Raw genomic sequence first — 14,481 nt, 5'->3', positions numbered from 1 at the left:
CCATAGTCCCATAAAGCAGAAAGCACCATATATATATATATACAGGGTGGGCCATTTTAATTAATCCACGGAAATATCTGAAAAATGATAAAACATAGAAGAAATGTTTCAAGCACACGTTATATACTGCTAAGGGGGAAAACCAATTCCGCCAAAAGTACCCCTCTCCGCCCCTCGTAAATGGGGGTAACGGGGGGTAACTTTGAAATGTCAAATGGGAACATGGGTCGAGTAATACCTCGTTCGAAAGGTCTTGGAAAACTAAGTAACGCTGTACCAAAAGATGTTTCATATTGTGCACCAGTTTCAAAATGGCCGCCATGATATGGTTCGGAAACTCCAGTACCCGTAGTATGAAAACCATGGAAGGTAAATGAATGGAATAAAATTGAAATACGTAAATATCATAGGGCATATCGAATGATGTAATCCCTGTGATCCCAGTGGCCTCCCTGAAGGGGTCTTGTGGGCTAACTTCAAAATTTCAATGTCCGACCGGACAACGGTTCGGCGTACGCTTGACCTACCCAATGCTGTTTGGAAGGCAGACTTCATGCATAGAGAATTAGTGCACTAAGTTAACGCAGATGGCCACAGTTACATTTTGATTAACTATTAGCGTTCATGTCATATTGTGAGCTTGAGGGACGAAACGGTGTGTACGTATATCCCCGAAATGCTTTCTGAATAACCAGCACGCATTGCATAAAAGTTTCTCTTTTTTTAGTCACTACGGCGTCATCCTTACAAACAAATGTTTCAACCACACCATACCTATTTGTAAGGTTAGCCTTAATTTACGAATTAAAGTAGAGTTCTCGTTTGAACTTTCACTTTACTTTCCACCCCACTCACATACAGATCGCAGGGAGAGATTATTTGGCAGGACTTGGATTTTTCTCTATACATTATGGCAATTTTACTCTAATATTTTTATCTCTGTTGTATTATTCTCGAGCCTTGGAACGCCTCCGTGGTTTTCCTATTTAATTTTCGTTATTTTCATTTATGTCTAGCCGTATTCATACTATTGGCACTAGACGTTTTCTTAGACACAGTCACCATGTCTTTGGGATCATTTTGAAAACGGTGTCTCATGTCGAAAATTTTCTTACAGAAGCTGTTTGATATTAATTTGTCTATGTAACGTGATGTTACTCGCTTCAAGCTGCTATTTGAAATTTTTCAAGTTGGCCCCGGATACCTTTCAGTTGGCCCTTGGAGTCACCCCGACAACACCTCTCGATGTGCCTTACGTCAGTTAGCTACTCCAGTTTTCCTTTTGTTGATTTATCTCCAATCGCTTTCATACTACGGGTACTAAACCTTTTCTCTGACACGGATACTATGTTTCGGCGGCCTTTTGAGAACACTGCCATTTCACATCAATCGTTTTCTCCTGCAATATGTTAGATTTTGCAAGATTTATCGAACGAGGTACCACTCGACTCATGTTACTATTTGAAATTTTGACGTTAGCCACTAAGACCCCTTTAGGGAGGCCACTGGGATCACAGGGACCACACCGTTCGATATGCCCTATGATATTTACATATTTCAATTTTGTTCCATTCATTTACCTTCCATGGTTTTCACACTACGGGTACTGGAGTTTCCGAACCATATCATAGCGGCCATTTTGAAACCTGTGCACAATATGGAACATCTTTTGGTACAGCGTTACTTAGTTTTCCAAGACCTTTCGAACGAGGTATTACTCGACCCATGTTCCCATTTGACATTTCAAAGTAACCCCCCGTTACCCCCATTTAGGGGGGGGCGGAGAGGGGTACTTTTGGCGGAATTGGTTTTCCCCCTTAGCAGTATATAACGTGTGCTTGAAACATTTCTTCTATGTTTTATCATTTTTCAGATATTTCCGTGGATTAATTAAAATGGCCCACCCTGTATATATATATATATATAAAATTCTTCAGTTTTATGTTTCACGGTTATGCTGTGCAGGATGAAGAAGGCTATGATGAGAATGAATAAAAGGGTAGAATGAAAAAAGTGAGAGGAAACAAGAACCCCGAGAAAACTCACGCACACGGTGTTTGTAAACCACAAAGCCCATATTGCGTGAGCGAGGATTGGAACCAAGGACCCGAACCACCAGAGATGAAAGCTCTACCATTGAGCCACCACGGCTCCAACCGTACGTAGAGGTATTCAGGATTACGAATTAAGGTTTACTCGAGCAGACGGTCCTACCGAGAACAAAATTTATAGGTAAAATACGATGTAAAAGAAGCAGAGTGTGGATATAAGTAAATTCCGTCAGTGGATATCATATTGGAAAATATTTTGAATGGTAGTGAACGTATTCTAAGTGTAACTATTTACTGAAGCGGAAGTATACAAGAACGCGAAGTGGAAATAAAAGGCGTGAATGTTCTGTTCGTGTTAGCAATGGACGTTTGCGATGGATGTAATGCAAACATACGGTTTTATTACAAAGAATTGTAGGGGAAACTTTACAAGACACGCTCCAGCTGCGCATCGATAAGTAGGGCACTTTTAAAAAGTATAGTAGAGTAGGGAAGGGTAGGGTAGCGTAGAGTAAGATATAAGTAGGACAGGGGTTAGGAACGGTTAGCTTAAGGTTAAGTAAGTCTTAATCAATTTTCATAAAATTATTAGTGTGTAATTTCTCGTTTCTGAGTAAGTATACCTGCTGGAACGGGCGTTGTAAAGTTAACCCGAATTGTGTCTTAAAAAACATCATATGAAGTTTTTGCAGCGTCATGGTTGAAACGTAAAATTAACTGTGCAAAGTGTGGAAAAGTAAAAATTCAGAACAGACGAATTTCTCTTCGCAGCCGGCCATTTCTAACCGGGGAAAGCAGTGAAGTCATCTTGAAGGTAAGAATTATTACGATTATATAAGTGTTTCTGAAGGTAAAAATTATAGCGAAAATTTAAGTAAGTTTCCACTATTCTCGTTTATGCGTATGCCTCTCGTCGCTAACGCGCCTGCTACATACGTACGCATCCCCTTGCTTCGCACGGACCCCCTGATACTCTTTTGCCCTGACTCGGTTATATAGCATTCGTGCTTCTTAGTGACCACCTTGGCCAAGTTGGTTTGTGGTTTATACACTACCACCTCATTTGGTGCATGTTCTGTAAAAAGAAACAAGAACATGCAAAAAAATTGTAAAAATTTGGTAAAACCGTTTGCTCGAGTAATGCCGCTAACCCGATCCTACTCTTAATCTAATCTACCATATTCTTTTAAAGCGGCCCTACTTATATATGTGCAGCTGAAGCGTGTATTCTAAAGTTCACCCAACTTTACTTTTCTATGACTTGTACATAAAGCTAATTGATAGAAGCAATTTTCTACGCTACTGAAGTTATCAAATTTGTATGTTCGTTTTAAAGTTTCCTACGTATTCTTGTGTCTGTGAGCTCTACTGAAGATCTACTGAAATGTTATCTTCTCAACGACTTTTACAGGTTTATGTAACACAAGCAACGAGTAATTATTTCAATATGTTAATATGTTACGAAGTAATTCCATGATACAATACTTAAGAGAGAGTTATCCTTTGCTTATGTCAATACGCCTACCAGTATATCATTTAACAGGCTAAAAAATTTCGAAGATATAGTCCTATCAAATACTCAAACCAAATATCATTGCTGTATTACTATTAAAACTTACACACCAAGGATTAATAAACCGCTTTCTTCGTAAAATAACGTTAAATTTACTTACGAATTAAGTTGTTCTGAGAGCTTCTCTACTCCAGACATATTTAATCAAACAGCAAGTCACCCTCTTAATAAAGCGGAACGTGGAAAGTTCATATTATAACGAACAATTCAATTCGAAGAACTTTTCCTTCGCAACACAAATGAATTACTTATGGCACAACACTTATAACTACAAATTCAATGACAACGACTATAAACAGCGATATGCGTTCCCGTATTCCTCACTTCTTTGTCTTTGAAATCAAGCGGATTTTGGAACCTGACTATTTGATTGGATAATCACTTTTGTAGCAGTTAAAGCACAGCCTCTCCATCCTCTCAGAGTACATTCGTAACTAAGACCATTACCAATATAGTTTTCACACTAATATCGTACCTGGGTGTGGATGCAGTCGCTACCTTTTAGTTATGTGTTACAAGAAATAAATTGATAGGTTAAATACATTTTAGAAACACGTTTGATTATAAATACATCAAACTTGAACTTCATGTTTTCATAACTATTTGAAAATATATTCTCCCATTTATAATTGAGGATAGGGTTGGCATGCTCTCCACTGGCGTATACTGGTTTGAAGGCAAGGGCTACCACTGACGTATATTATTATTATTATAGTTACTGAGTATAATAATAATAATGTACAAAATATGCATAACAACGAACAAAAAGTGATTGGTGTGTTTTGTTTGAACTTTTGCTTTGCGACCATTAATGTTTTAAACTGTAAGTGAAATTCCATCATACAATTGCGCAGTAAACTTCTCCTGGATTGCATTTGTAAAATGGTGGGCGCGGTGGCTCAATGGTAGAGCGTTCACCTCCGGTGCTTGGGGTCCCTGGTTCGATCCCAGCTCGCGCCGTGTGGACTTTGTGGTGGTCAAAAACCGTGCCCGTGGGTTTTCTCGGTGTTCTCCCGTTTCCTCCCACTTTCTTCATTCCACCATTCCATTCATTTCTCATAATCACCGTCTCCTTTAGCCTAATAGGCATAACCGTGGGACGTAAAACTTACAGATTTCATTTCATTTTCATTTTTTTTGCATTTGTAAAATGTTAGTTTTTACCAATGTCACTTTCCTCAAGAGTCGCCTCTTACTGACGTTGGTTGTTATTCCATACCAGCCTTCGAAAAAATCTAAGTATAGCAACGTAACCCAAAAATGCAGACAATCATTATAATTGTTATGTCCATTATCGCTACCTAAACCGCAAACTTTGCGTTGCGTTAACGCAAACGGTAATGCAATGTGCCCAGCTATCCCATACAATATTTTTCGTCCATCAATTTGCATCACGAAATATGTATAGTGATTTTGCTATTTGGTCTTAAAGCCATTAGTGTATTGATTTTAGCCTTGTAAAAATTGTTCTATAATCAATTTACTTTGTAACAAAAATAAAAATTGATAATTTTCTTCTTAGTATTTCATTTATCCCGATAGATATTACTCACAATGTTCATGAATAAGTTAACGCATTCTCCAATCTAAAATACTGTCTGCGGCCTCATTTCGTAAAGGCTATCGCAAAATCAGCGAATTCGACTCAATGCAAATAACGCAATAAGTAATTATAACTACAGTAACAAAAATCGCAAAGTAAAATACAAATTTTGCAATGCGTTGTCGCAAAGCGCTACGAAATGATGTCTCGAAATTCTCAGATAGCTGAATTTCGATTTATTCGCTCCGCCTAGCATTTTCGCCGATCCCAAGATTTTCATCCAAAAAGAGTCTTTTATTGAATGATTCAATCGTTACGTTACAGCAGATCAAGTTTCTTCTTGTGCCATTGATCTTGAAATTTTGTACTCGAACTAAGTTTATGATCGAACTAAACTTTTAGTATTAGCGAATATGAATAACACTCTTGGTTTAAATGCTCATTAATCTTAGGCATGCTACAAAAAAAAAAAAAAAAATCACTAAAACGTAGTGATTTTCAAAGACTATTAAAAGCTAGGATAATCAAATTTAAAATGAAATGAAATGAAATCTTTAAGTTTTACGTCCCACGGTTATGCCGGTTAGGCTAAAGGAAACGGTGATGATGAGAGCTGAGTGAAATGGTGGAATGAAGAAAGTGGGAGGAAACGGGGGAACCCCGAGAAAACCCACGAGCAGGATGTTTGTCCACCACAAAGTCCACACGGCGCGAGCTGGGATCGAACCAGGGACCCCGAGCACCGGAAATGAACACTCTGCCACTGAGCCACCGCGCCCCCTAAGCAAATTTAAATTCAAGTAACAGGTATAAGTTACCGGTATGTGTGCAGCACATGGGAAGAGGAAGTAATAAGTTACAAATAACACATAATGTAAGGGTGACTATCACATAAGCCCTTGTAAGGCTAGTTTTAGACGGAAGCATTTATCGTAGCAAAAATTGTATCATCGATATCCTACCGTGTAAAGTAGCAAATGCTATAGCATTTTCCATGCCATGACATATCCTATGGCATTTCTTAACGATAGAATCTGCTATATTTCGTAGCATTTCCCCCAGCATTTCTGGTCCGATTGCAGCACCGTGTTGTGTTAAAAGGAACCGAAAGATTTTGTGCTAAATATCCATGCTCTTTGTTTTGTGTGGGAAATTGACTTGTAGTAAAGAAAAATAAGTTGGAGTAAGGATGCTCTTTGCCCACATACTTCTTTGTGTTTTTCGTTTTTTAATATAACCGGCGAGAACTGTTGTTACAACTACTATAGCTTCAGATACCTCACGCTTTAGTTTCGGAGCCATAAGTGCGCTCTTCTCCAGTGATTTGTTTGCTACGTCAGGCAAGATGCTTATCAAAATGCTACCGTGTAAAAGAAACATATACTTTTGATGCCATAGAATATTATACGAGATTTTTGGCAGCACATCTGCTACTGAAAGGTCTACGATAAATGCTTCCGTCTAAAACAAGCCTAATGGGGCGTTTACATTTAGTCGATTTAGTCGCACGACTAAATCGACTCGCTGCATTTACCACTAAATCGAAGCAACTAGGCCGAATCAGATTGATGGATGTGTTCAATTATTTCAACCACGGAAAATAGAACGTCTTTTAATTCAGTTGCCAGTCGATTAGTCGCCTTCGATCAACAAGCGATCAAGTTGAAGTCCCGTTTACACGGTCGATTAAGTTGAAAGTGACGTCAATTCAACTGAATCGAACGCAAATCGACTAAGTGTAAACGCCCCATAAGATAATACTGCACAACTATATATCTGCCATGCAGAGATTAAGAATCCGGATGCCGTTTGGTAAAATAACTGAAAATCCACATTTCTTCTTAGTCTGCAAATGCACTTTATTTATTTAACTGATGCCTGCCCACGAAGTACATACAGATATACAATGTGTATGCAAAAGTGCAAAGAGAATAACTGGAACACAAGTGGTTATTCCATTGCTTTCTGTTTGGATATTTATTTGATCCACTGGAAAGTGTGAGAGCCGGAGAGGCAGAGGTAGAAAAGAAACTGAGGTGAACGGAGCCGAACACACAGGGGTGACCGTTATTCACCAACATTATGTAGATAAAAATAATATACACTATACAACTAGTACAAACATGGTGTACAAATTCTGCGGAAATCTGAAAACGTTTGCCCTATTCAGACTGCATTTTACAATTTCCCCTTCATTTGTGTACTTTTCTATGTTCATTGTTTCCTCTTTCGATAAAATCAAATTACTTTATTCACACTTTCAATTTTTGCTACTAGTGTTGGAAGAATGATTTTGACTTTAACATCCTTTTTATAACCGATGCTATATTAGACGTGGACCCACACAATTCCACAGGTTAATATTTGATCAAACTACATTAGCACCAACCGAGAGTCGAACTCGAGTCTCCCATGCAAAAATACAAAGTGATAGTGTAAAAGTGTAATAATTGAGAGCTCTATGTTACTAGTGTCACGCCATTGTCACATATCGTTGTTGCAGGTTTCTCCTATATACAGTTGCGTGGTAATGAGGAACATAAAGTAATACTTACATATTTTCACTTACATGTTCAGTGCAGGGCCGTGCTGGGATACTAATGAGGGCGGTGGACAAGTCTACTAAAAGGGCGCCCATACAAACGGGAATATATATAAATGCCTTTCTATATCAAAGTCACCACCAAATTTGTTTTAGTATTAACGTAAATAGCTAATTTGTGCCTCCTAGACTTGGTGACCCTAACAATGTTTTTGTAAACGGTATAAAATTATGCAGTTCATCGTTATGGAGTTTCCGCCCTTCCCCACTCCCGTTCCTCTTGGAATTCGAATATTGGTTTAAGAAACTTTTTTCAAATATTATCAGCCTGCGTTTTTCCCTCAGAGTCAGTGACAATGTTTCGCAACTATACAGCACAACAGGCATGATTATCGTTTTATATTTTAAGCTACAAATTCCTCAACAGAATTCGCGACAACAAAAGATTTTTAATTAAATAATAACACGAAATCCCTGCTTTCAGTTGCCATCAATTTTTTTGTGATTATGGTTTTGGTCTGTTAATAATGATTCTAGATATTTGAAAGTATCCACTTTGCCGAAAGAAAGTATTATTTGGTATTTTAACGCATCCATAAAATGCAGTATTACGATCCCGACAATCTTCCATTTATTTTGTTTTCTCTGCATTTACTTTTAAGCCCATATCTCTGCAAGCGATAAGTAAGATTTCTGCATTCCTTTCTATTGTTCTATCACACCGTATTAAATTTACATCATAAGCATATCCCATAACCTGATAAATACAATTCAGCTCTAGGACCTGATTCCTGTCTTTGATTTTCCTTATAGTGTTCTGCAGAACAAAGTTAAATAATAATGGCGACAACGCATCTCCTTTCAGGCCATTCTCAACGTGAAAGCTCGTGAACAAGAATTTCTTTACTCGAACCTTTCTTTGGGATTCATTTAAACATATCTTAATTAATCTACCTTTTTCGGTATTGCAAATTCTGTAAGCATGTTATACAATGTTTCCCTCCTACCCTAGTCTAAAGTCAATAATTGATGTGCCAGAATATTGTATTCCCATTTCTTTTCAAGTATTACTTGAATAGTAAATATCTGGTCAATAGTTGATCGATTTTTACCTAAATCCGCTCTGATAATCTCCAATAATTTCACTTGTGTATGGAGTCAATCTTGCTAATAGAATGTGTAAGAAAATTTATTGGATGTTGACGGAAGAGAAATGCCTCAATAACTATCAATTCAGTTTTGTTGCTTTTCTTCTGAACTGGGACAATAATTGATTTTTTTCACTCTTGTGGTAATTTCTCCTTGTTCCAGATAATGAGAATGAGTTTGTGTATCTTGCTCTACAATCCCCCCCGCCCACCCAGCTAAAATTAAGTAAATCAGAATTTCGTCTACACCCGGAGATGTGTGTTTCTTTAATTTTTTAATAGTGATTTCTATTTATGTCTGGTTATGTTCTGGAATATACGGTTATACTGTATGCATTTCACTTTCTCCACGCACATTAATTTTTGGCTATGTGCTAAGCAAATCGTCAAAGAAATCTTTCCATCTATTTAAGATGCTATTCTGATCAGTGAGAACTGTTCCTATAGCTTTCTTTAATATATAAGCACGAAATTGATAGCCTTTCTTAAGTCCGTTGATGCATTTTTTTATTTTTCCGGAATGTTTTTATTTTTTACTATTATCTTCAAGTTAATTAATTTTAGCTTTCAAAAATCGCGTTTCTTTGTTCTAAAAGTTTTGGAAGTTTTCCGCCAGATGACAGTGAAATTTTATGTAGTTATTTTGTTCGGATTTTGTATCCAACGCTATTTCTTCTGTTTTATCTTCTCTGCTACTTTAGTACATTCCTGGTTGAACCATGCTTTGTTCCTACGTATTTCTGCGTGTCCCAATATTTCTTTCGCTGAAATCTTAATATTATCTCTAATTTCAACCAAGTATACTGAACACTTGTGCACTCCGAACCTTCTAAAACCGAGAATCTATTCGACATTTCAATCTGGCTCCCCTCTCACCTGACGCTCCTCTAATTTTTTAAAATTAAACCGCTCCGTTTTCAGATATTGAATATTTCCTTTATTCAATGATAGTCTCTACCAGTTGTGCTAGACTGTTTTCTTCTATCTACTAAACCATTATGTATTTGATTATGTATTTTTCCGTCTGGTGAGGTCCAGGTATATTTATGAACGTCGCAATGTGGGATTTTTGTAATCATCACGATAAGGTTTCTGGATGTTGCAGAGTTCAAGAGTCTAACGCCGTTGTCACGACCTTCCTTAAGCAGACATTTATTCCCTATAATCGGTTTGAAAATACCCTCTCGTCCTACCTTCGCATTGAAACCGCCTAACAGAATTTTTATATGGTATTGCAGGAGGTGATCAAATACCCGTCCTATTCTTTCGTAATTTTTTTTTATTGTCATCCTTATTTTTTGTTGGGCATGTACGGTACATTTAAAACAATAATATTACACCACCGACCCTTAAGAGAAGTAAAAGAAAATCTATCATTAACAAATTCAACCCATGTAATTGCTGATATTACGTATTCGTTTGTGATCGAAAAGCCCTGATAATAGTTGGTAATTTTTAATTCGTTCCCCGTAAAAGAACGTAAAATTTCCCGACTTGACTCCTCCATTTGCTTCTCATCTAACTTCCTGATATCCCACTAGGTCCATCTTATATTTCTAAACTCATTCGTTACACATTTTAACGCGCCTGCCCTATAGAGACTTCTTATCTTCCATGTTCCAATTCTCATGTCGATTTTACTTTGCTGAGTTCGTGCCAAGTTATCAGTTCTGATCCGAGGATTCTGCGAATATATCTGAACAAGCTTTAAAAAAAAAAAAAAGGATGAGTTGTTAGCCCCACACCAAATCCCCAAGCTGGAGGATCACCTCTTGTCTGTCCGCGACTGCTTATTCAGTATATTCTCAGCTAACCTCTATATCCCAGAGGCCTTCTCCTCGATCACCTGAGGACGCGCCGTGCCGTGGTGACAGGAAGACCACATTTTACGGAAATTAATATATAAGTAGCTATATTTCAGAATTACAATAGGTACTGATTATCCGAACACTGATGTAAAACACACAGGAACAATCAATATGCTCGGATATGCGGATGCATATTAAAACTGTGAAACCTTCGATGCCGTAAAAATCGTAAATTAGGGACTAGTATCAGTGTAGTATTTCATGAATGCATCGTACGTTTGACTATCCGAACTATTCTTGATGTATCGCGTTGTTTCGTTTTATAGTTACATAACTTTATAATATTTTTGTACTCTTTACCTGTTCTCTGCCAATAGCAGCTGTATAAATTTATAATATGAAACTGAAATACAGAAGAATAAAATTTTAAAAAATGTGATATTTCGCAGGGCATCTCATGTAAAGGGCGCCTTGTATTCTTCACAGCTTCTTTATTAACAATCATTATTTGAATTCATTATATAAAGCTGGTACACAGAATAACTAAAACCACTTATCTATAATGTGATGTTTCGTAGGGCGCCTTATGTAAAAGGCGCACTGTACCTTTCACGGGTTCTTTACCAATAGTAATTGTATGTATTTATTGTACAGAACTATGGTATACAGAAGAGTAAATAAAATCTTTCATCTTTGATGTGGACTCGCAAGGGCGCCTGATGTAAAGGGCGCACTGCACCTTTCACGGGTTCTTTACCAATTAAACTGGAATAAATTATTACTAAAACTTGTGTCTTTATTTATACTGTGATGTTTCGGAGGGCGCACCGGGACACGTCCCGGTGTCCCGGTGGGCCAACACGGGCCTGGTTCAGTGTATACATAAACACAGTTCTTTACAAAAATGCTCTTCATTTCTAAATTACTACACAAGCCCCCTCGTGGCTATATGGATACCTCATGGGCCTTTGAACGAGAGGCCCTGATTTGATTCCCGGCAGGGGCATATGTGGTATGGGTCCCATGTTATGTCTCATCTAGCCGCACTGCTGAAAGGAAGGCTGAACTCAAATTACATCTAAATTACTCCATATTTTCTGTGAATTTCCAAATATTGGCACCAGGACATAATCTTAACGGAATGCAACACATACAGGGTCGTAGCCAGCCCAAAAATGTAGAGGGAGCCGGTAGAAGTTAGTGGGCCCGATCTAACCAGATTATAGTTCATTTGCAAGCCTACCGTGAAAATTGTAGCGGGTGGGTAGTAAAAATTTAGCCCCTTCCCTTGGATAAGGGCCTGAACACAAACATTTATCTACGACACTTCAAGGTCAGAGGTCTTGACTTTCCGTTTAACTCTCCTACCCTGTGTTATTAATGTTTCTAAGTATCTTCAGGGCTCCTACAGTTTCCAGCGGGTTATGAAACCTTTTTTTTCTTTAAAGCTTTCGTAGCGAAAAGAAAATCTGATTCAAATTCAAATGACTGGAACCCATGTTTTGTATGGAAATTTGAAAACAAAACAAGGTGTTGCATTACAAAGCACACAATTTTTATAAAAGCAATTGTAGGTATATTAATATGAGCGCACCATCAAGTAACATAAAATTTAACAAAAATGTTAAAATTGTAGATAGTAAAAAAATCATTAGGACTGTTCCTAGTTGTTCAAAGATTATTTGAGTATAATATATTTGTATCGCCTAGAAAGTGAACGTTAATGAATAACTATAATACAACGTATTTAACAACTAAAGATATCTATAATTCCATCTCTCTCTCTCTCATCAACACAGACAAAACAAAGAAAGAAACAAATCCAACAAGCTTTAGCAAGTTGAATTTGGAACTTCGTGACGTCATCGAATTTGGCCAATAAAAGTTCTACTTGAGCCTTGTATTGAATGAAACTCTTGGGATCGGCGAAAATGCCTCCGCCTACGGAAACCGATCAAGAGAGAGGAAACCTGCTTCGTTGTCAGCCAGTAGCTCGCTATAGCACATTGTTACAGAGGAATCTACGTGGGCGCGTAAGCAGTTAACACGTTTTTCTCTGCTGGCAGTAGTAGAAGAGCGGTATCCCAGAGGTTGCCAAATCATCAGTGTCTATGAAAGCGAGAGGGATTGCGTTCCAAGCGTTAACGGCTGTATTGGTATGTATTCACCTTTGGGACAAAAATGGAGAAACTAGTACCACGAAATGAAGATCATAAACTATAAAGATATTATTTTAAATTAATTTATACGTGTTATACTCACTTTCTTTATCAATGTTGCAGAGCTACCACCGGTGGTCTCGGTTGCCCATAAAATACGCCACTGATGCTCTCTTTCCAAAGCAACACTTCATGAAGCTAATGAGGAGAGAAATCAACGGTCCTTTTTCGGTATCATCAAATAAGCCTACTAAGCACATGCCTTAGGATCATAGGATAGCCAGATTTAAAATAATAATAATAATAATAATAATAATAATAATAATAATAATAATGCAAAAAGACTTCCGGAATTCGTATTTCGTTATGCAATTCGAAGCAAAAGTAGGTTTAACGATTATTCGGTTAATTTAACCAGAAACTTTTGAGTTCTTATCTTACCCATCTCAAAGCTCAGTTTTACGATAATCGACATTACATTTGTATTTTTGCGTTGCGTTGAGATCCGCAAATTTGGGAAAACCAACAGTGAATGAGCCGTTGATGTGTTCTCAGTGTTGACCGAACAAGATGAAATGAATAAAATTAAGCAGAGTGGCTTATCGAAATTTTGCAAATGAAAAGGGAAAAAGGAGAGCAACCATATAGAAAAATTCTTACTACAATAGGTATTTTTCCTTAAAACGAAAGAAACAAGACATTTGCGAATGCAGAATTTGTGATTCACAGAATGATTTAAAAATTACACAGAGTGAACCATGTGATTGTTCAAGTTTTGGTGGAGAAAGAAAGTTCTTCTGAGGTAGTGTATGATGGAGTCAGAGTGATAGTACTAATGATCCTGCAGAGGAGTGTGTGTATGAATATAGAATTGACTTCTCTTAAGATGTGAAATTAGTTAGAATGAAAAAAAATCTGAATCGCGAGATAGACAAGATATGCGAATAGCAGTGTTTCTTTTCTCAAACTTGTAAATGGTGAACTAATTATACGGTATTACTTAGTATATTTCTGCAGGAGCGGATTAAGGGACGGAGACAATGCAGCCCAGGCTCCGGGGCCCCCAGACTCAGGGAGTCCCCAAAAATCCCTCCCTTTTTACTAAAATATAGCAATCAACTTATTATATTATAGGTTTCAGACCCATGTTATTTTTTTCCCGCTCGCTACGCTCACAGTATCGCTAGAGTTTAGTCTTCTTCCACCAATGTCTTCACGATATCCATTATGTGAGGGAGGGAGCTATTTTGGGCCTCTATTACAAACCAAATTATTAGCTTGTGGTGACAATTCCTTTGAAATATCTGTCATTACTTAGAGCAAATCTAGGAAGTTTTACAAATCTCCTTAGTAATAACACGTTCCTATTCAAATCAATTTGTCCTCTCTGAGATACTACTAAAAAAGTCATTCCCTAACAACTTGTCTTGGGAAAAAATTACTTAACACGCAAAAAGCATGATGAAATGTTCTCCCATTAATTTTGAAACGTACGATTGCTATCTTGTTTATCAAACGAGAATTCTGAGTAATTCCTTTTATTCGTGTGTCGATATTAAACATCTTAGCATTAGGTGAAACTAAATCCTCTCTAATTATTGATATCTGAGAAGCAGAATCTAATACAGCATCAGAACTCTTATCTGCAATCCATAAT

General features: G+C 37.4%; 1 protein-coding gene across 3 annotated transcripts in view; it reads right to left on the bottom strand.

Annotated features, from left to right (window-relative positions):
- LOC145671603 (protein regulator of cytokinesis 1-like) overlaps positions 1–3,984 on the bottom strand; it is a 73,924-nt gene extending 69,940 nt beyond the window's left edge. The window contains exon 1 of one of the 3 annotated variants that reach the window (XM_081740797.1): positions 3,725–3,984. In XM_081740797.1, coding sequence (XP_081596923.1) covers positions 3,725–3,762 — 38 coding nt within the window. In that variant the 5' untranslated portion in view covers positions 3,763–3,984. The remainder of the gene's footprint in view (positions 1–3,724) is intronic. The other 2 variants (XM_081740801.1, XM_081740795.1) reach the window with 2 other exon arrangements.
- Between the last annotated feature and the right edge of the window lie 10,497 nt (positions 3,985–14,481).

The sequence above is a fragment of the Thermobia domestica genome, chromosome 2, assembly GCF_964235325.1.
Source record: "Thermobia domestica chromosome 2, izTheDome1.hap1.1, whole genome shotgun sequence".
In the NCBI taxonomy this organism is placed as follows: Eukaryota; Metazoa; Arthropoda; class Insecta; order Zygentoma; family Lepismatidae; genus Thermobia; species Thermobia domestica.
The sequence above is the reverse complement of the archived record's forward strand: the minus strand, read 5'-3'. Positions and strand labels throughout refer to the sequence as shown.